Genomic DNA, 21693 nt, shown 5'->3' on the forward strand with positions numbered 1-21693 from the left:
ACATCTGAGCAGAGGTTCTAGATTATATCCATACATGGTCCTTGGTTGAATGTCAATCTCAGAAAAGACCCTGTGCCCAGATATATTTGGACTGACATAGTCTTTTAGATAGTTCATGAATAATGGATTTCTATTGAGAATGCTTTTCTAATAATCAAACACAACATGTATGCACTTACATGTGATCATTAACACTAACTAACCAGTACTCATACTGCATTTGTAAAGCAAAATTACCTAGAATACTCCTATTGTCCCTGTAAAGCCTGTACATATGTCTAGCCAGAGTGACAAAAGTAGCTATGCAGAATGTGATGCTTTCTTTACATATTTTCAACCATGGGTCTATAATAATATGGCAGCCATCTATTTAGTAAATCATAATTACTACATGAGCAGTGTAAACAAAACCATAATATTATAAAGAAAAATGACAAGAAATTTAAAATTGCTGATCACGTATTGTGAGAAATAATTTACTTTCCTGTCAAAATGGACAAAGAAAAGGGAGATGACTTTTTTTCATTTACTTATTGTCAGGATGTAGTTAGAGTGGGCATAGCTTCCTTTTATATATGTGTGTATGCATGCTCATACGACTGTGGCCACACCTGTGTGTGGGGCTATGTGCACATGTGCCTCGTACAGGTTGCACACTGATGTTAGGAGTCTTCCGCCATCACTCCCCACCTTTTACGAGGCAGCCTGTCTTGCTGAGCTGGGAGCTCTTAGTATCTCCCCTCTGCCTAACCTAGCCTGGTTAGTGAGTTTCTCTAAGGATTCCACCTCTACTGCTTTCCCCGGTAGTTAGCCTCTCCTCCCGACTTTTAAGCAGGCTGTAGAAATAGAATCCCGGTCCTCAAGCTCACCAAGTAAGATATTTGCTGATGAGCCATCTTTTAAGATCCTACCTTTCTAAGAGGTGTCAGTGTCTTCCCTTCCAAATGAATGATAAATAGATTGCTTCTCTCTTTTTAGAGACTCATGATTAAAAGTCATGTTAAGGGCAGAGAAAAATCAGGTACAATTTTATCAGTTAGGCTAGTCTTCAGACATGTGTACATATTAAAACCCAACATTATTGGGGCAGCAGGAGTATTCTGGGAGTCTAGGAAGGCCTTCATAGAACAAAGTACATAAAATTTGATATGTATATGGTTTGTTACTGGACTTTTAAAGTATACAAAGGAAATATCACATTCCAAAGCTAACTGTAACTGGAAAATGGTGTGAGATCACTGCATGCCCCCAGAAACCTCACATACTATAATGCACTTGTTGTTTTCTCTGTCTCTCTCTGAGACAGGGTCTGTGCAACCCTGGCTGTCCTAGAATTAGAAATGTAGAACAAGCTGATCTCACTCACAGAGATCCATCTGTCTCTGCTAACAGTCTGGGATTAAAGGTAAGGGACAACATGTCTGGTCCACTTGCTTCCTCATTTTATTGTATTTAATGGAAACTCAGGAAACATATTCAATGTCTTCAGGGTATAAACCAGTTGTCCATCTATCTTTTCAAGTTAGTGGGATTTCATATGAAAGGAATGTAATTCACCACAACATTCATAGATTTCTGACTTACAGTATGAACAAGAGTCACACTTTGGACCCAGCTGTGTATCAGAGGGACAGAACATTTCTGTCTGTCCTAATTTGAGTTTTATTGCTGTAAAGAGACACCATGACCAAGACAACTTTTTTTTTTAATCTGGATGTTAATTGTGTACTAAATAGTAATATAAGAATGAGGAGTTCTAAGGCTTATACATTATTTCCATGTGAAGGATTGTAGATTAGTTGGCCAGTAATATGGGCACCCAAGAGAGCAAAAATGCTTAGTGCTGTTTTTCCTGAAGAAAGCCAGTTTACTATATCCAATACTGATTCTGCCATTTGTCTTTAGAAATGTTGACTTACCATCTGGAATTTCCAATGTTTATCTATTCCTGATTAAAATGGAGAGAGCATGAAGTTTTATGTTTATTTCCAGGTGACTTCTTTACTTTCCCAGGCTTCTGAAAAATTTCTTTCCACAAATCTACAACTATGTACCATCGTTATCCCCAGTCATATAGTTTCTCTTCACTGATGTGGACAAAGGGGATGCCTTGTTGTGGGTGACAGAGGCACCTAATCCCATGAGAAAAGGAGGATACTCCAACTGGTTTTTTTGTTTGTTTGTTTGTTTTTTAACCTCTAGCAAAAAGAAGTCCAACAAAACCAGCAAAACCAACATTGAGTCTTGGGGAAAACCCAGGAGGCATATTTTGAAGATATTCAGAGTCATCTAATCCCCAGTGGAAAAACATTCTACCTTGGGTTTACTTTGGGAGATATTTCCTGACACCAACTTGTACATGACTCATAATGAAGTCGGAGTTTGAGATGTTTTCTTCACATTGAGTCTGGCTCCTGCACATATTTAGATTGAGTCTCAGGAACTGAGTAGAGTGAAAGCTCATGGACCTTCATGTGATTTGTGTGAGTTGAGTACTTTTAGGGTGCTGCATAGACTCTGAGGATGAGCAGGCTCAGGCTGCCCAGCCCCACAGATCTCTGACTGACCTTGCACATGTCTGGCAGGGTCACCCAAGGCACCTCTTATAAAGGAAAACATTTAATTGGGGCTGGCTTACAGTCCAGAGATTTAGTCCATTATCATTGTGATGGGAAGCACGGCAGGCATGGTGCTAGAGCTGAGAGTTCTTACATCTCGATCCACAGGCAGCAGAGAGGAGACTGTCACTGATTGTAGCATAGGAGACCTCAAAGCACATCGCCACAGTAACACACTTTCTCCAACGATATCACACCTTCTAATAGTACCACCCCCACAAAGGCCAAGCATTCAAACCCCATTAAGTCTATGGAGACCATACGTATACAAAGTACCACATCTTCCCACCTCAGTTTATGTGTGGGTCCTTCGGCTGAATTTAGGAACCGAAATCCAGAGTTTATTAACAAGAGAAACAGGTAAACTATTAACTTCCAAGCACGGGAAGATCTTCACAGGAAGCCTGAACATGTGACTGACAGTACTTTCATATTTCTTCAGACAAGTAAAATACTTTGAAAAACTAATTGGACAAATATAAATGTGGACAACAGTGCAGTAAGTTCCAGGCATGCCCTTAAAAATAATATGTCGGGTTCATGTTTGAGAGTTATGTCAGCGTTTGTTCCAGTTCTTGTAGCCCCAATTAGTAGTATCTGGTGATTAAGATTATTTCTTGGTTTTGGTATGTAAAAGACGCCTTCTCCAAACAACATGTCTTGCTGTAATGAAAGGGCATCAATGGTCTACTCTGAAGTTATAATTCTTCAATTCATTTTAAATTGAAATAATCAATGTATCTCTCTGGCATTTTTGAGATGGTATGCCTTTACTTCTTCAAGTCCTTCTAGTGAGGTAATAGCTGGGCAACCTTGGAAAGGTCCTTTAATGTCTCCATGACTCAGCTGAATCTTAAGTAAAACAATGATAGTAATGCTACATTTTCGTAAGAAGCTTATGAGGAAACTGGTCACTATCTGTGTAACACCTAGAACGCAATATACCTACCTGGTGTACATGCTTGGTAATTTAACATAATTGGGAATAAAATATAGAAGCATGAATTTGTTTAGAATCATTTGCTGTCACTGCTGTCTTTTTTCGGTAACAAAGCTTCAAAAGCTTTCGGAGATATCTCCCCAGTTTACTTTCAAGTCAACCCCCCCCCCCCCTTTAATACCAACTGTGCTTTGTGCTTCGAAGACACAACATAAATTTACATGGTCTCTTCCCCTCCAGATGTTACTTTTTGTTCTAATTCTGGAATGTCTGCTTACATAGCAAAGCTCAAAAGAACAAAAACTAGTAGGCGTCTAGGTAATTAAACACCTAATAATCTCACAGAAAACTCAAGTACTCTAAGATGCATAAAGGCGAAGCAAACAATTAGGAATGTGTTTATTTTAAAATCTACACATAACGCTGGTAACTGAGAGGATGAACATAACAGTACTTGTGTAAAAACAGTAATATTTTCCCAGGAAATCTGACAGAATTTGTGATGGTGATCAGGTGGGGCCACGGAGAACGAACTTTCGAAGGAATAGCCTGTCAAAAAGTAGGTGATGGAAGAATAACTGTAAGAGCGAGGGGAAGAGGCTCCAGTTGCATCTGGGAGCAAAGAGCAAGCATTCCTGGCCCATGCTGACATGAGGATCAGCAGGGTCCTCAGGACGCAGAGGGGCGCACGCTGGTTCCGACAGCCTCACAGGAGGATCCTCTCCCCCGTGTGAGCGCAGGCTCTGCGTCCGGAACGCGCGCCACGCGGATGCAGGAGCAGGCCGAGCCTCGGCACTGAGCCCCCGGCCCGGCTCTCCAGCACCGGATGCCACACCAGGGAAGGATTCGGGTTCTTCCAAGCTAACGGTTCCCATGTCCCGCGCTACCGCGGCATTGGCCCCAGCTGAGCATCCACGGCGGAGAGCGATCAGCCACCGCTTTAGTCCTGCTCAGAGGGGCTCCTGCCCGCCCGGGGGGCTTGCTTACGTCACTTCCGGCGCGCCCGCCGGGGGAAGAGGCGGAGGTCGCGCTCTGGGTGCGCGGCTAGCGGGAACGCGCGGTGCCGGGGGCGCGCCTGGAGGGCGGGCTCGGGAAGGGGGAGTGTCTGCGCGCCGCCGCCACCGCCACAGTCCCGGTTGCTGCCGGGGAGCTCGCCGCGTCTCTCCCCGACACCCGGCCACCCCGCGCCCCACGACGCCGCGCTCCAGGGTCTGTGGGAGCCGAGCAAAAGCGGGAGTTGCTGCGGACCACGGGGCGGCGGGACGGCCCCGGTCCCTCCCCTCCGTCACCCCTGCTTGCCAAGTCCCGGGTCATGGGGAACACTGCGATCGCCAAGAAAGGCAGCGAGGTGGAGAGCGGTGAGTCGAGCCGAAGGCCCGGGCTGGGTTCCCGCTGGATGGGCCGCGGTGCAGCTCCCCGGGCCGGAGTCCCCCAAGGCCGCGAGGCACGGGCCAGGCCTCTCTAGTGGCCGCCGCTAGCAGTTCCAGGAGCCCCGGGGACCGGCCGCCCTCTTCTCTGACCCCTCCCCCACTAAGGTTCGAGGGTGAGGGCCAAGTGCCGGGGCTCATTGGAGAGAAGGAGGGCGGGCAGAGCGGTCCTTGTGATCCCCTTTCTTACTAGAGCAAGGAAGACTGCCTCGGTCTGGAACTCTTCCCCAAATATGGTCCTTGAAAAGAAGTCCCTTTTGTGATCGCACCCATGGCTCTTCTCCCTTCTCCCAGAGCCCCAACACCCTCTTTTAGGGAGCTACAGGTAGCGCTTTGGGGTTGGTTGAGTTGGCTCTGTTTCCTCCATCTCCTGTATTCATACCAATCTTACCACAAGGTGAGGGCCGGTGTGGGTCACCAAAGGTGACGTTAACCCTCAATGTCTAAGGACCTTTCTTTCGTCCCGTAGATTAGAGATGGTAAACATAAATACAAGCAGCAACTTTATTCATTCGAGGGAGTTAGAAAAACGAGACAGCTTTGCTTGTAATCTAGACATCCAGGAATGTGCCTGAAAAACTTAAAGGTCTTTTGGAGTTGAAGTGCTTTCAGACACTATAGTTGATTGCTTCTGAGAGATGAAAGTGCGGACAATCAGTACTTTAAACCAAATCTCAAGACAAAAGGGTCGTGGAAATTGAATTTCTGTGTAGCAACATGGTACTGTTTCTAAGCACACACATATACATGTGTAGTGTAACATGTTGTGAAAGAAAACTTGTGTGCCATTACAGGGTTCATAATATATTTTAAAATTCAGAATAATCAAAGAATGCCACTTGCTATTTGTTATATTGCCATGGGTAAATGACATCTCAGCCCTTGAAGTGAGCCTGACAATTTGTTCGTGTTTCTGTAAATAATATCTTCCATTGTGTTTAAAACAGAAGATTGAAGCTAACTAACCCTGTAATTAACTTGAAGCAAACAACTTTTGATCTGTATGAATAAAGCAGAATTGAATTGACTGAAGAGAGTCTAGCCATTTGTTTTGGGAAATGTAAGCAAGAAACTCAGATTTCGTAGTTTATATTTCGTCAATAAGGTTCATTCTAGGAAAGTTATGTGAAAAGCCACCCAAACTGTTGGTGAGCATGTGACACGGAGACTTTGAAAAGCCAGTGTCAAAGTAGGACTTCCATATTATCTTTTATTAACTGTGCAAATGTGTTGATTAATTGTACAGATTCACAGAAAATGAAGTATGATAAAATTTTATACCCACTTGACATTGCTATTTCCCTACTTCTCTTGTACAATGTGTGCTAATCGTGTTACGAAAATGTGTTTATAGTTGGATCAGGCCAGCGATTTTCCTAGCTAGTGCTATCTTGTACAGTTCGTATATTTTTAATGATACTCCACTCTCTGGTAATATATATATATATATATATATATATATATATATATATATATATATATTTCTGCTATTAAAATTCTAGCCAGTTTTCCTCTGGACAGTGTGAATTTAATTTAAACTGGTAGTATGACAAAGTCTTGTGTGAGTTTATTTATAGAAACTGAAGATCATTATAGTTTGAAAAGGGTTTGAAATGTCAAAAGAAGATAACAGATGTCTCATGGGAAAATTATATGAGACATTTGTGTATAAGCTTTGTGGCTTCATTTGAAGCAGTGTTAGCTGATGTGTGTTGATGTTTTGTAGCAAAGAAGCTGTGTTATGTTTTAAAACTTAAATGACAGAACATGCATTGCCATTACGTTCCTATGTTCTGTATATTTTCCAAATGAGTTACTCTTGAAATTTTGTGGTTCAAAATCCTAAATGTAATTATTTAAATTTCTCTTGATACACAGAATAAACTTTTAGAAAAATGTGATCTTAAGAGTTCAGTCTATGCAATCACCTCATCTCAAGACCCAAGTGCCAGACCTCAGAAGAAGCTGGGGCTGAGATCCTGTGGTTAATGACAAATAAAGAACAGCTCTGATGCTCTGACTGCATCTGATCGCTAAAGAATTCATCCATCCTCTTTCAGAGTAGTTCCCGAGAGCTTTGGGTTTAGTTGTAGCCCCTCTGGACAAAATATTACGGTTTTACTACCTACTGTCAGATGAAAAATTTAAGTAAAATTTAAGTGCGAACATTCTGAAGTAAAATTAGAACACTGAAAATTACCAGTAGGGAAGTGTTTGATTTGAAGAGCTAATTAAAGATATGAAGGTAAGATCTGCAGTTTGATGAGGAATAAGCCTCCCACAGACAGGTAGTTCTAGAGCTTAATTCTAAAAATACTCCAAAGAATGAAGTTGGGCAGAAAGATAAATGAGAAGGGTTTTGGGGTTTTTGTTTTGTTTTGTTTGGGGGTTTGTTTTTTTTTTTGGGGGGGGGAAGGGTTGTTGTTGGTTTTTTTGTTTTTGTTTTTTGTTTTTTAGCTTTGACTATCCAGGGCTTTGCCCCTATACTCACAAAAATAAAGGACTCATTCTAATCTCCACAGTGTCTAGAGATTAAGTTCCTTAGAGAACTAGGGTGTTTCAAAGAACAACTTTTGCCGTTATATACTTCTGAGTGTTTTAAAAATTACTCTTGAAATAAATGCCTTCCAAAATGTAAGTGTATTTATTTAAATAGCAGTTAATACACAGAATCATAAACTTTTAGAATCAGGAGGCTACAAGTCTCAGAAATGTTTTCAGTCCTTGTAATTCAAGAATATTTTACTCTGAATTAAATATGTTACTCACACAGCCTTACTAATACAAAGATGTATGCTTTTCTTTTAATCTGGAAGATGTTTTTGTTCTTTTAAAAATATATTACTTCTACAGGCTGCCTGTGGAGCCATGCATTGCACATGCATGGTAAGCATGGCCAGGTCTATGGGTGGAAATTGTCCGGTGTTAACTGTCCCATGATTAGAAGTGGGAAAGCCACACCCTATAGCCCCTTATTTAGACAGTGGTTTTTGGAATGACCTTGAAGCTTAGACTGGATGTGGTGGTATATACTTTTAATCCAAGCACTAGAGAGACAGAGGAAGGCTGATCTCTCAGTTCAAGGCCAGCCTACTCTGCATAGCAAGTTCAGGTCAGCAGTAGTGGCAGTGGCATTGTGAGACCTTGACCTAAAAGGCAGAGAAAGGGAAAACAAAGACCTTGAGAGTCAAAAAAAATTGATAATAGCCATTAGATCAGGTTCAAAAACTGCATACATCTCAACATTTTTGAGAACTAGTGTGTGCCTACTTCTCTGGGTGTTTTGCATGCACTGTCATACATATTTTTTCAAACCCTATAGAGTGGTTCCAGTACTGCTCCATTTTCAAAAATGGATATAACTTGTTTAAGGTTACATAGTAGTTAACCAAGGAATGGCATTTCAGTTCAGCCAAGCTAATCCCAGAATCTCTGATTCCAAGGGGTTATGCTGAGCAATGTATCTACTAGAAAGTCAAATTCAAGACACACAGAATTGCTCACACTTTGTTTCAGCTTTTCAAATTATTACACATTGTGGTTGTTTTCAATAATGACTTTATGTGGATCTGCCAACCATCTAAAATAAGAAAGATTATCTTTCTTGTACCATTCTCTGGTACATTTTTGTCATCATCTGTAAAATGGGATGAAGGGCTAAATTACCTTGCAGGTATTTTATTTTCAATGAGGTCAAATGCTGAGTTAGCCATATGTAATTAACTTTATACACTTGGAACCTTCATTGCTGTATGTTTGTTCCTCATTTCTAAATGTGTGCCTTATCTTTCCACTAGGTAGCAAGCCAAAAAGTCATTTGAACTTATATTGCGATTATTAATTTTTAAAATTTTGTACCTTACTATGGCTTCAAATAGTTCCATGTAGCCCAGCTCCTATGATGATAGATGTGGTCTCCGCTTCCACTGCTCAGGAAAGGGGCTTCTCCCCAGGTATAGCTGTTGAGAACTTGAAATGCAGCAGCTGCTGCTAAGGAACTGATACTTTACCTTGCACTTGCCTAGTTGGTGTTTGGTGTATTGACAGCCCATGTTTTTGACAGAACTGTCTTTACAGTTAGCCATAGTTAATTTTGGTATTCCATTAAATTAATGAAATAAAACACTCATTATCTTTTATGAGATTAAGTATGTAGGTGCAAATTAATAAATGCTAGTATAGTTTATAGCCAGATTTCTACAGGTAAATATATCATAAATTTCCATTGAAAAGTTATTTTAAATAGAAACATATGCTTTACAGAATACTAAAATATTAATACTAAATATTAAAGCATCAGTACTGTATTACTTACAGCATTTAATTTTTTCTTGAAAAAGAAACACTTCTAGGTCTGGAGAGTTGGTGTTTAGTCAAGTGGTTAGTCATGCAAGCGCGAGGACCTGGGTTCACATCAGCAGAACAGTAGTGCACATTTGTAATTTCAGTACTTTTATGGTGAGAGGGGAGGCTAGGACAGGAGAACCCCTGAAAGCTGAAACTTAGCTAGTCTGGTGTGCTCTGCAACAAATAGCAGAGACAGTCAAGGATGAAGTTGAGGGCTAATAGCTGAGTTTCCTTTGATCTCCATATGTGTATCCACACTCCCACACATGGCATACACACACCCATGTACTCTCCTCCAAGCGTGTTCTGTAGTGGTGGTACAAACCTATAACACCAGTAATAGATAGGCTGGGGCAGGAGGATCATAAATTAAAGGCTTCCCTTGGTTATATCGTGAGAAGCCTGGACACAGACACAAAATACTCAGTGTAGGTTTTTCTCCTGCCCATCCATCCATTTACTCATTCTTTAATTCAGTACATGGAAGTGAGCCTATATGTGTTGGAGCCTGTATGTGATACTGTAAAAATAAAGATTGGCTATATTTCCAAAAAGAGAGATAGAAAACAACAACAATTATTTCATGAAAGGTTAGAAGGGGAACCAAGAGAAGGAGTGAGCTTTTCCACTGAGATGAGCTAGATGAGGTTCAAAAAAGATTTTCAAAGAGATGTACCCTTTGTGGGTTATTGCAAATGAGAAACTTTGACCAAAGGGATTATAGGAAAAACTTAAAGGACAGAAACAGCACAATATGTCAGGGTTAGGAAGGAGACTGTTGGTTATAACTAAATGGAGGACTATGGGGTTGCTGATAAAGATAGTATAATGAAAGAACTGAAAAGACAGAGGCCACCTCATGGGAAGACTTGGAATTTCGTCCTAAAGACAACTATTATCGACTTTGAAGTCAAGGAAAGAGATAAAATGTGGGTGTAAAAATAAGTCTACCTTGATGTGGACATTTAGCTCCAGTGGCCTTTCAGTGTGTTTTAGTGTGTGGGATGAAGGCAGTGAGTTACTTTCCTGTAGCTCGTATAATGAAAGACTGGGGTGTTGTATTCTAAATTTTATTTGCTGTTCTGTGTCTAAGCAAATGGTTTTCAGGTTAAATTCGGGGTTCTTTTGAAGACACAAAAGCACTAATTGAATCACTGCACTAGCTTTAGTTGAAGTTAGTTCTGCTTATAACTCCACTATAGATGTGATGTCTTTTATCAGGCTTGCTGTAGCAAGAGATGAGTGCCATGCCGTATGGCCATGTTTGGGATTTACATGCTGACTCTGGTGATTTCTGAAAGTTTTGTTTTCTTTTAAGGCAGTTGTTGAATTTCAATCTGAAAGTTTATGGCAAACCTGTTTTTTTTCCGTGTAGATTTTATCCTTACAAATTGAGTCTTTAAGATTTGACTTTTATAGTCTCACTTTGTAAAAATTTGTCAATCTTTTTTAGTAGATGACCATGTAGCAGCAGGAGATGGTGGTAGTCCAGGCATTACACTGCATAGTGTCTTTTATAGGGGAAGGCTCTGCTGGTAATTCAGCTCCTCAAATACCAGTTCAGCTTCCTGAGTAAACAGTCATGGATGTTCATAGGGCAGAATAAGTTTCATCTTCAGTTGTAGTTGTGAGATAAATCATCCTGCACCTCAGACTTACACAAAAAAATACTTGTGTATTTGTCATTCATTCAGTCCTTTGATCATTCTCAGTCAGTACTTTACAAGTGCCTGCTTAATACCAGGCACTATGCTAAACATAGATGCAAATAAAAGTGAGACTTGATTCTTGTCTGCAAGCTGGAAGACAGCTACTCAGAACTGTTTATGATAAGGTGTAGGGCACATGGGCCTGGCGTTGGTACTAGGGCAGAAATGAAACATGGGAATTATAGGGAAGAGTGCAGAATTCCTGAGTAGCCTGCAGCTGTCTGTTGAGTTCCATTGAAGAGATTGCACCAGTGTTTGCAGCACTGCGGCTACTTTGCCTTCCCAGTTGTTTACTGGACAACGTGATCTGTGGGGTGGAAACAGCATCTATCAGTGTGTGTGCTTTTTAATACACATCCATTTTATTTGAAATAAAAATGCTTACACAGCTTTTCTTTACAAACTGCCTGACTACATTGCTGAGCAAAAACAAAGCTGAAGCAAAATTCCATTTTGTTTTGATTTTTATTTGAGAGCTTCCCTGAGGCTTGTCATAGAAGTGTGAGCAATGGAAATGAATCTGCCATTACCATGTTGTTACAGGTCATAGTATGTTCTGAGATCACACACAAAAACTACTAATATACCTGGGAAGGTTGCTATATCAGGGTTACATGTGAGTTCATGGTGCGTAGGTTGATGGAGGAAGAGTAATTCGGAATGAATTTTATTCCGAATTCCTTCTGATGTAGAAGAAAGCACGAGCATTCTCTAAGATACCAAGTTATGTTAGAGAGACCCTGCCCAGGAATTCTTTTCATTTTGGTTCAGCTTTGTGAATGTGTAGCTGTTTGATCCATCTGCATACAGAGCAACCTTGCCAAAAAGTGTTAAAGCACAGATACCCATTCCTTGAACATCTCCATTATCTACAGCGTATTTTGAATATTAAACAGAAACACAGTGGCCAAAACTCTTCTAAAACTGCCAACATTTATGGCTACAATGGAACTAGATGGGAGGAGGTGGTGAGGGAATGAAAATAAGCCATCATTCATGCACAGGGGATATGGTTCCAAGTCCTTGAATTAAAAAAAAACTAGTGCCCAGAGAAGCTGCTGCCATGGAATTTCTGAGAAACTTTCTTTGCAACCCAATGTGAAACCCAAAAAGCCCTAATCTAAATGTCTTAAAAACTACAGCTATGAGATACTGTAAACCACTGGCTTTCAACCTTCCTAATGCAGCGACGCTTTAATACAGTTCCTCATGTTGTGGTGACCCCCCCCCAACCATAAAACTATTTTGTTGCTTCTATATTACTATAGTTTTGCTACTGTTATTAATTGTAATGTAGATATCTGCTATACAACCCACAAAGGGATTACAACCCATAAGTTGGGAACTCTTCTGTAAATGACAAAAGCACTGGTAGCAAGAAGAGTCCATACACTACAGTTTGTAGTGTCACCTCGTTAGCAGCTGATGGAACAGTACAAGCCACTAAAGTGCCAGAATGCTGTGAAGCACGGGTCAAAATGTGCTGACTAGATTTTGTGTACAAAACAGTAACAGGGCTTCATGGCTAGGAAATTTTTTCTAAACAATAAAATTACTTAATAGATTGATTTGACATTAAATGTAGCAGATTTTTTTTTCATTAACAAGTACATATGGTGATAACAAAATTATGAGGCAGAGAACACATACACAATCAAGATTTAGAGTAGTTTTCACAGTATCTATCCCATGAGTCTGGAAGATGTTAACTTTTTTTTTTTTTTTAATGTCTCTTTTCAGTTTATTGCATGATGGAGTTAGACTAAGTTAAAAGCAGACCCCAAATTGTTACATTATTTAAGCTCTGAAGGTTTTTAACTTGTGACAAGTGACAGAAGGGAAAATCTACTCATTGCAAGAAAATCCTCACTTAAGCTTCAGAGCTGCAAGCACTTAAAACCGATGTGCCTCCAGCTGGACATCCTTAGCCCACCCAATCTCATCAGGAGCTGGCGCGTGTTCTTAGGCCACTCATGCTGCAGCCCAGTCCCATTATGGAGATGCTCACTTAAATCCCACTGCAGGCAAGATTCTTCCCAAACCCCTTCACTAGCCTCTTTCTGTTGTAATCAGCAGCAATCCCTTGGTCGGTAGTGAGGCTCTTCCTGCTGCTTCTCTATTGAATTCTTACATGGATATAATCATCTGTGCCAGCAGGAAGCAGGTCATCCCCCCACCCTGTACTTGCATCGGCAAAGGGGTTGGAAGGACCACCTGGACAGTGGGTATACCATACAGTCTCTTTTCTGTGGTGGAAGCAGCTTGTAGGAGGCTGCTGTGGAGAGGTGGGTGAGCACAGAGCATCGGCAAGCAAGGGGCTTCAAGGGGGAGGTAGCTGAGTCCTGTGTGACGTGGGCCTGTTAACTGTCACTCATTTGTTTATTGTTTGTAAGTCACTTATTCATTGTCTGGCCACAGCATGTTGAGTCCTCTTCTTTTCACATGCTGGAGATTCCTACAGAGTCAACCTTCTGCACTCTTACAACTTTAAAAAGCCCCATGGCAGTTTGGACTGAATCCCAAACCCCTTTATGACTAAAATTGCTGTCTTGGTGATAATGAGCCAGAGTCCAGCTACCTGGGTGGTAGGTAGTGTGATCCATTGTGATCCATCGTCCATTGCTGTAATTTTGAACTTCCTCTCTGACCTCCAGTAACCATTCTAGAAGCTTTTAGGCTGAAATCCAGGGCTTTCAGTCCATGTCACAAGAGTCTGCCGTCTGTCTTCATTTAGCATGAATGGTACAGGAGTCACTGATGTAAATCTTTCACATAAGACTTTTAAAGCACTGTCATGAATCCATTTTGAGACAGCAGGCCTGTCTATATCCTCTGGCTGGGGTAGGGCAGGGGGTAACTTGCCTCTTTCTGTAAGTGATGAAACTTAAAGGAACTTTTACTTCATAGATGTAAAACTGAGCACATGAAGATTACTGTGCTGTCCTGAAAGCCTGCTCTGCATTCCCCTCTACCTCGTGGCTATCAGCCAACCCATGTTTTGCTGGGCATGTGTGTCCTTTCCAGAGGAGCGTGTTGTTACTGAGTAATAGCCAGACAGTGACTACTTCATGTTTGTTAAACTCCTCCAGGAGTACATGAGTGATGAATCTAGCAGCTGTGCCCGAGGTTGCAGAGGGATGGAGTGCATCATGGTACAAAAGGTATGGGATGGATGCAGGTCCGGGAATTTGGCCCATGACACTTTTGTCCATACAGGAAGTGGAGAGCTTGCTTAGTGTTTTGACTCCAGAATGTGTTAGGGTTGTTGGGTCATGTCATTCTGGAAACTAAAATCATGGATGGCTTAATAGGTGATAAAAACATCAAATTTGGGGCCTGGATTGATGGTTCAGTGGCTTAGAGCATTTGTGCCATTTCAGAGGACCTGATTCAATTTTCAATACCCACATCATGGCTCATAAACACCTGTAGCTCCATCCTCTGCCATCCTCATCTGGCTTCCACAGGCACCAGGCATGCACATGGTGTACAGACATTCATGAAGACAAAACACACATATACATAAAGTTTTTAAAAATTGAATTCCATTTTGTAGGTGTTTATAATCCCCACCTGTACCCCCACATGGGGGAGTACTTTATTTGTACTGCATTGATCATTTGGGGATAGTAGTTACTTGACCTGAAAAGAACAGTTTAATGTATTAAAGTAATATCACTTTTAAAAGATGTGTATGTGTCCATGAGTACAAGTGACTGTGAAGGTCAGAGATGTCAGCTCCCTCTGGAGCTGGAGTCACAGGCAGTCTTGATTCGCTTGAAATGGATGCTGGGAACCTAACTCATACAAACTCTTAACTACTGAGCCATCTCTCCAGCTCCAAAATTACCACACTTAAATTGGGAGGAGAAAACTGGACTTGGATAGAGGTAGATAGATGCTGGATACGAGAATGTTTTCCTTACCTTTTGAAAACTCCTTCTTTTGAGGTGTCTATCACTCATCTATATGACTGTTGCTGTTATTTAATCTGTCTTGCTTGCTTCTCCCTCACCATAAGCATGGACATTTCACACTCTCATTCAGTTCTTAAGCTCTGCATTCATTTTTGGTGGTTTCAAGTTCTATTTGGATAGCTGTCCATCATCACTGGGTCTCAGAAACCTGCTTTGTTTTCTGTCACCCCCTTCTCTGTGCTTCGTTTGGATACCTTATCTCATTGAGACCCTTGTCCTATTGATTAACTGCTCCATGATGGCCACTGTAGCCATCTTTCTCTGAACAGTTTCTGTTTTCTCATTGCTTCTAAAATGCTCGTATTTACTCGTCCACTAGCCCTCTCTTCATTTTCCTTCTTAACCAGGGAGATGACATGGCACCCCAAACCTTTTGTAATTCTTTTTATCATATATCCTTGATAAGTGAAACCCAACTCCAAGAGACTCAGCTATCCCCTGTGGTTTCAGCCAAGAGTTGAACACATGGAGAAAGCTATGCAGGAGAATGCTGTAAATTCACTGTCATCTTCAAGTGGGCTGTCAGCATGACGGTTTTACTACATTTCTCTGAACAACTCTCATTCTTCATGATTTCTCTTTCAATCTTTTGTCTGGCTTCTCCACTATCCTCCTCTTCTAATAATAATCTTGCCTCATATGTCACAAAGAAAATCAGATACCAGATTGGAAGTCACGTATGTTCATAAGGGAGACTGTTTCATTATGTTTCATCTTCAGCCCATAGTTCTGAGATATCTTGTACTGACCTATCTAGGAATGTTGATAATTTTGTTAATGCTAAGTTATATATGGAAGTGTGTCGTGTGTGTGTGTGTGTGTGTGTATGGTGTGTGTTTGTGTGTGGTGTATGTGTGCAGTGTATGTGGTGTGTGTGATGTTCATGTATGTGAGTGTGTGGTATTAGATTATTGTTGTTGTTACTTCTGCTGTGACAGAATACCTGAGAACTTACAAGAAGGAAAGATTTGTTTCGACCTATGGTGTCAGTAATTCTCAGTTCATGGTCAGCAAGGTTTGCTCCTTTGACCAGTGATGAGGCAGTGTATCATAAGGGTTAGCATGTATGTGGTAGGACAAAGCTTTACCTTGTGACATCCAGGAAACAGAAGAATATAGGAAGGCTCTGGATCTCAATGTCCTTTCAAGAGTGTGCCTCTATTGACATCTTTATCTGATTAAAGAAGATCTATTTTTTGTCTAGCATATACAAATTATATATTGTGTATATGTATTATGTATATGTATGTATATATACAAATGTGAGTATACAATATCATTACTTTTATGTGTATTTCTCACATATGTATAAGAATATATGTGTGTGTGTATGTGTGTGTGTGTGTGTGTATGAAAACGGGTATCCTAGTTAGTTTCAGCTGTCAGCTTGACACATCTGGGGGAATCTTAATTGGGGGATTGCTCAGATCCTATTGGCCTGTGACCATGTTTGTAAAAGATTGTCTTGATAAATGATTGATTGACATGTGAGGGTTCAGCCCACTGAAGGTGGTAGCATCCCTATGCAGGTTGATCTGTGCTATATAAGAAAGCTAGCTGAGCATGAGCCAGTATTCCTCCATGTTTCCTGCCTCTAGTGTCATGCTTTGAGTTCCTCTTCTTAATTTCTTCAATGATGGATTGTGACCTGAAAGAATAAGCACGTAAACTCATTGCTTTTGGTCATGCTGTTTATCACGGCAACAGAAAACAAATTAGAACAATGGGTAAACTATTAAAAGTTCTTTTTAAAGCTAGGAGTTTTGAATGTTAAACCAATATTGATTACATAGGAAAAATTTAGCTTGGTTGGGAAATAGTATCACTTTGTATCCTTCATGTAGAAGTGAGTTTAGTTTGCTAAGTTTCCCCATATATTTAGATTTTTATGAAGTTTTTCTTTGACTAATGTTTCCTAATATTTTTCTTTGAAATATTTGTTTTTTTTTAATTTAATTCATTGATATTAGAATATGTTTTGAAAGACTTTCAATTATAAAAGTTTTTGGAACTTTATATGTAGGGGTATAATTATTATATATAAATGTGTATATATATAATTGCACCCATATACATGTATATATATTTATATGTATATACATATGCACATGTGTATATATATATACACACACATGTATATACACATATACATACATACAGGTATAATTACTTTTGGTAAATATTCTATTGATTTTTGAAGAGCGTATATGCTCTACTTGTTGTTTACAATATTCTCCCATTCCTCAAACATCACACAGTATAGAAAAAGTTAGTCACTATGTGTGTCAGTGTTATTTATTTTTACTGATTATCTTTTAACCTGTTAGTTATAGCTAAATATTTAAAGTCGCTCAATGGATCTTTGTTTCCTTTCAGTCTGCCAATTTTCATTTTAAATACTAGACCTCTCTAGAATAACTGAAGTTTTACTACTCAACTCTAACAATCTTTCTTTTCTGACACAGTTTCTTTTTTGTTGTTGTTTTTTATTTTTTATTTTTTTTAAAGATTTATTTATTATTTTTACAACATTATGACAAACATAATGAAATCTATACACCTAAAAAAGATAATCAAGAGAGCGGACATGGGGTAAGATGATCAATCCTCGTTTAGAAAGACAGATGGGATGTGCATTGAACGTATGACAGGAGTCTACTGAGCACATCTGAAAGACTCTAGCAGTGTTTTCAAAGCAGATACAAAGGCTCATGACCAAACCTTCCGCAGAGTGCAGGGAATCATATAAAAGAAGGGGAGTTAGTCTGATGGGGAAAGGATAGGAGCTCCACAAGGACCAAATATATTTGGGCACAGGGTCTTTTCTGAGACTGACATTCAACCAAGGACCATGTATGGATATAACCTAGAACCTCTGCTCAGATGTAGCCTGTGGTAGCTCAGTAACCAATTGGTTTCCCATAGTGAGGGGAACAAGGACTATTTCTAACAGGAACTCAATGACTGGCTCTTTGACCTCCCCACCCCCCAAGGGAGGAGCAGTCCTGTTAGGCCACAGAGGAGGGCTTTGCAGCCAGTCCTGAAGATACCTGATAAAACAGGATCGGATGAATGGGGAGGAGGTCCTCCCCATCAGTGGACTTGGAAAGGGGCACGGTGGAGATGAGGGAGGGAGGGTGGGATTGGGAGGGAATGAGGGAGCGGACACGGCTGGGATTCAGAGTTAATAAAATGTAACTGATAAGAAAAAATAAAATTAAATAAAAAAATAAAAAAAATCATTATGAAAAAAATAAAAAGAAAATGAAACTTGAATTGGACTCATGAGGCAGGCCAGAAAAAAAGTGTTATGAAAATGAAACTTGCTTTTATAAATAAAGAATATTATACTTACCTAATAAAATTACAAAAAAAAAAAAAAGATTTATTTATTATTTATACAACATTTTGTCTGCACACCAGATCTTACTATAGATGGTTATGAGCCACCATGTGGTTGCTGGTAATTGAACTCAGGACCTTTGGAAGAGCAGTGAGTGTTCTTAACCTCTGAGCCATCTCTCCAGCCCCCTGTTTTTTATTTTTTTATTTTTTATTTTAATCACAGGTCATTCACTTTGTATCCCAACCGTAGCCCCCTCCCTCTTTCCATCCCTCATCTCCTCCCTGCCCCCTTCCAAGTCCACTGCTAAGGGAGGCCTTCCTCCCCTTCCATCTGACCCCAGCTTATCCGGTATCTTCAGCACTGGCTGCAATGTCCTCCTTTATGGCCTAGCAAGGCTGTTCCTTCCTTGGGGGTACGGGGTGTCAAAGAGCCAGTCATTGAGTTCATGTCAGAAATAATTCTTGTTCCCCTAACTAGGGAACCCACTTGGATACTGAGCTACCATGGGCTACATCCGAGCAGGGGTTCTAGGTTATATCCATGCGTAGTCCTTGTTTGGAGAAACAGTCTCATAGAAGACCCCTGTGCCCTGATATTTGGTCCTTGTGGAGCTCCTGTCCTCTCTAGGTCATACTAACTCCTCCTTCTTTCATATGATTCCCTGCACTCTGCTGAAGGTTTGGTTATGAGTCTCAGCATCTGCTTTGATACACTGCTAGGTAAAGTCTTTCAGAGCCCCTCTGAAAGTAGGCTCCTGTCCTGTTACTTGTTTTTTCCTACTTCCAATGTTGATCCCCTTTGTCTTTCTAAGTGAGGATTGATCATCTTACCCCCGGTCCTCTTTCTTGTTTGTCTTCTTTAGGTGTACAGATTTTAGCATGTTTATCCTATCTTATAGGTCTAGTACCCACTTATAAGTGAGTATATACCGTGTCTGACACAGTTTCTTTATAGACTGAAATTTTTTAATGTATTGGGCTTTACACTTGCCGCTTGTTTGTGTTTTTGTCATACAGCTCATTTTCTCACTTTATTTCAGCTCTTTCTGTTCAACACTGTGTTTACTTGTTGGTTTTATTTATTTATTTGCTCTTAGTTTCTTTAGAAATTATATTTGTCCATGACTTAATACATTGTAATATAAAATTATTACTTTATAAATTCCAGTGAGTATGAAGAGCTGTGCCGTGTTATTTGTCATGTGCTTCTTTAAGCGTAGCTGAATTTTTACAGTATTTTAATTCTAGATATAACTTGAATTCCATCATTTTTTATTATGGTTATTTCTTGCCTTTAATTATTTGGATATTGAGGATAAAACTGTGTAATAAGATATAATGATGACCGAGGTCTGTTTCCAAAACATCAGCTGTCTGTCAAGGTCAGTGAGCATCAGAAGATACTGGCAGTGACTACAGCATGGAGATCTGGGACTCTGCTGGATACAGATCTTAGGAATCATTCTATTTTATTGACAAGCATGTAATATCAGTGATCTTGACTCTAATACTTGGACTATTTTATAGCCATTTTGACACCTTTATCAACCTCTTTTGTTTCTTGCTCACAACAGGATCTGTTGATTAACTTTGCTTATAAGTGATTTCAAACCATCCATAATACTCATTTCTTTGATTGAAAAAAGTGAGGTAGGCTTTTCCCCCTTATAACATAGTAGATCTTAAAAACAAGCTTATAACAGAGAGTAATTAAAACATATAAAAGTAGAATAATCTAAAGTATTTTTCGTCTTCGTTTTGAAATATTTTAGAATTAGGTTTTTGTTGTTGTTTTTCATTTCAAGATGCAGAAGCCTAACTCAAAGAGCTAATACAGAAAGGGAGACAGCCTGTGCTGGGAAATACCCATAATCCTGTCATTACGGAGAGTAGAGGCAAGTGGACCACAGTTCAAAGCTGATTTGGGTTACGTGATAAGATCTTGTTTCCGGAGTGGGGGGGGGGGGAACAAAACCAGAAAGAAAATAATTTTCAGGTAAATTGAGAGCAAAAGTAGGCATAGCAATATTTAGGATCTCAAATATTGTAACTGTACTTATATTTTTCTTTGTCTCTGCCTCTGTCATCTTTGTCTTAGAATACTAATGTAACCTATTCTGTTACTCAGACACTGGAGCTGAAGGGGCTGGAACAGTGCTGCCTGCCCCAGAAGTGCTGTAGGCAGTATAGAAGTGGTAGTAGGGCCGATTTGTATCTCAAACCTCAGCAGTACAGAGTCCAGGAAATGTACTTTGTAACTGTCCTCTATAGTCACAGGAGAGCACAAAGCATGTGGGGTGAGCCCCTTTGTGGCTTCAAGTGTGATCTGTTTTTTACCTGTTTACACCTTACTACTGCTGGTTCCCAGGATGGAATTCACTATATACACCACCTCAGATAGTGCTACCATCGTTCATATGCATGAAAACACAGCTTTGGACCAAAAAGATGCAACCCAGATTCCATATTTGCTAATGTCAATTCCTCATGATACTCATCTTGATTTCTTGCAGTTCTGGTGCTGAATTAGCTTCCATAACCATGCCTGTGTAAAATTATTGAGGGAACCAGAACAGAAACTTGATGTTTATATAAGCACACAAATATACATGCACACATAAAACTCAGGAGGGACTGTGTATAGGCAGCTAAAACAGTTATCTTGTTGGGAGTTGCTGTTACATTTGTAACTTCATCATTTATTCCACGTTTTCAACAACAGTATATAAGATAGAACGGTATTTTGTCATGGTAGTAATTCAGAACATTACTCTTAAATCATTGAGAGTTTGGTAGTATTTCCTAATAAACCCTTCTTTTTTTTTTCATTTTTAACTTTTTATTGATTCGTTGTGAGTTTCACATCATGCACCCCAGTCCTGCTCATCTCCCTGTCCCTTCATATCTTCCCTTTGCCCTTGCAACCTCTCCAAAATGAAAGACACACAAGTAAAACAAAACGAAAAGCGTAGAAAACATCATATCATGGAAGTGGTAGTATGTTACAGTATGTCCAAAGTATATCTCTTTGTCTACACATCTTTACTTGCAAATGTTCATTGCAGTGAGTCACTGGTCTGGTTCAAAATCTCTGGTTTCTGTGACCCCATCAGTATTAGATCCTCATCAGAACTCCTCCCAGTAATCCTGTCATTTCTCTATGTCATAGAGATTGTGCAGCTTTGGATCAGCAGGACTAGATCTTCACAAATCTCAACAGTTTGGAGATGATACAGATTTGGGGATGGGCCATCTTAGAGCCCTGGGTCTCGGCATGGGTGGTAACTGACCTGGACAGCCCACTGGCTCTCCCTTATCTGCACCTTGAGG

General features: G+C 40.2%; 1 protein-coding gene and 1 pseudogene across 1 annotated transcript in view; one reads left to right on the forward strand and one right to left on the reverse strand.

The window, feature by feature from the left end:
- Positions 1 to 1942: 1942 nt before the first annotated feature.
- Positions 1943 to 2576, reverse strand: LOC129682108 (MICOS complex subunit Mic26-like; annotated as a pseudogene).
- A 2056-nt stretch (positions 2577 to 4632) lies between these two features.
- Positions 4633 to 21693, forward strand: part of Prkacb (protein kinase cAMP-activated catalytic subunit beta) — a 96321-nt gene continuing 79260 nt past the window's right edge. Inside the window, exon 1 of the mRNA XM_055614342.1 lies at positions 4633 to 4916. Coding sequence (XP_055470317.1) covers positions 4871 to 4916 — 46 coding nt within the window. The 5' untranslated portion in view covers positions 4633 to 4870. The remainder of the gene's footprint in view (positions 4917 to 21693) is intronic.

The sequence above is a fragment of the Psammomys obesus genome, unplaced genomic scaffold (assembly GCF_907164565.1).
Source record: "Psammomys obesus unplaced genomic scaffold, mPsaObe1.curated_primary_1811, whole genome shotgun sequence".
NCBI classification, from domain to species: Eukaryota; Metazoa; Chordata; class Mammalia; order Rodentia; family Muridae; genus Psammomys; species Psammomys obesus.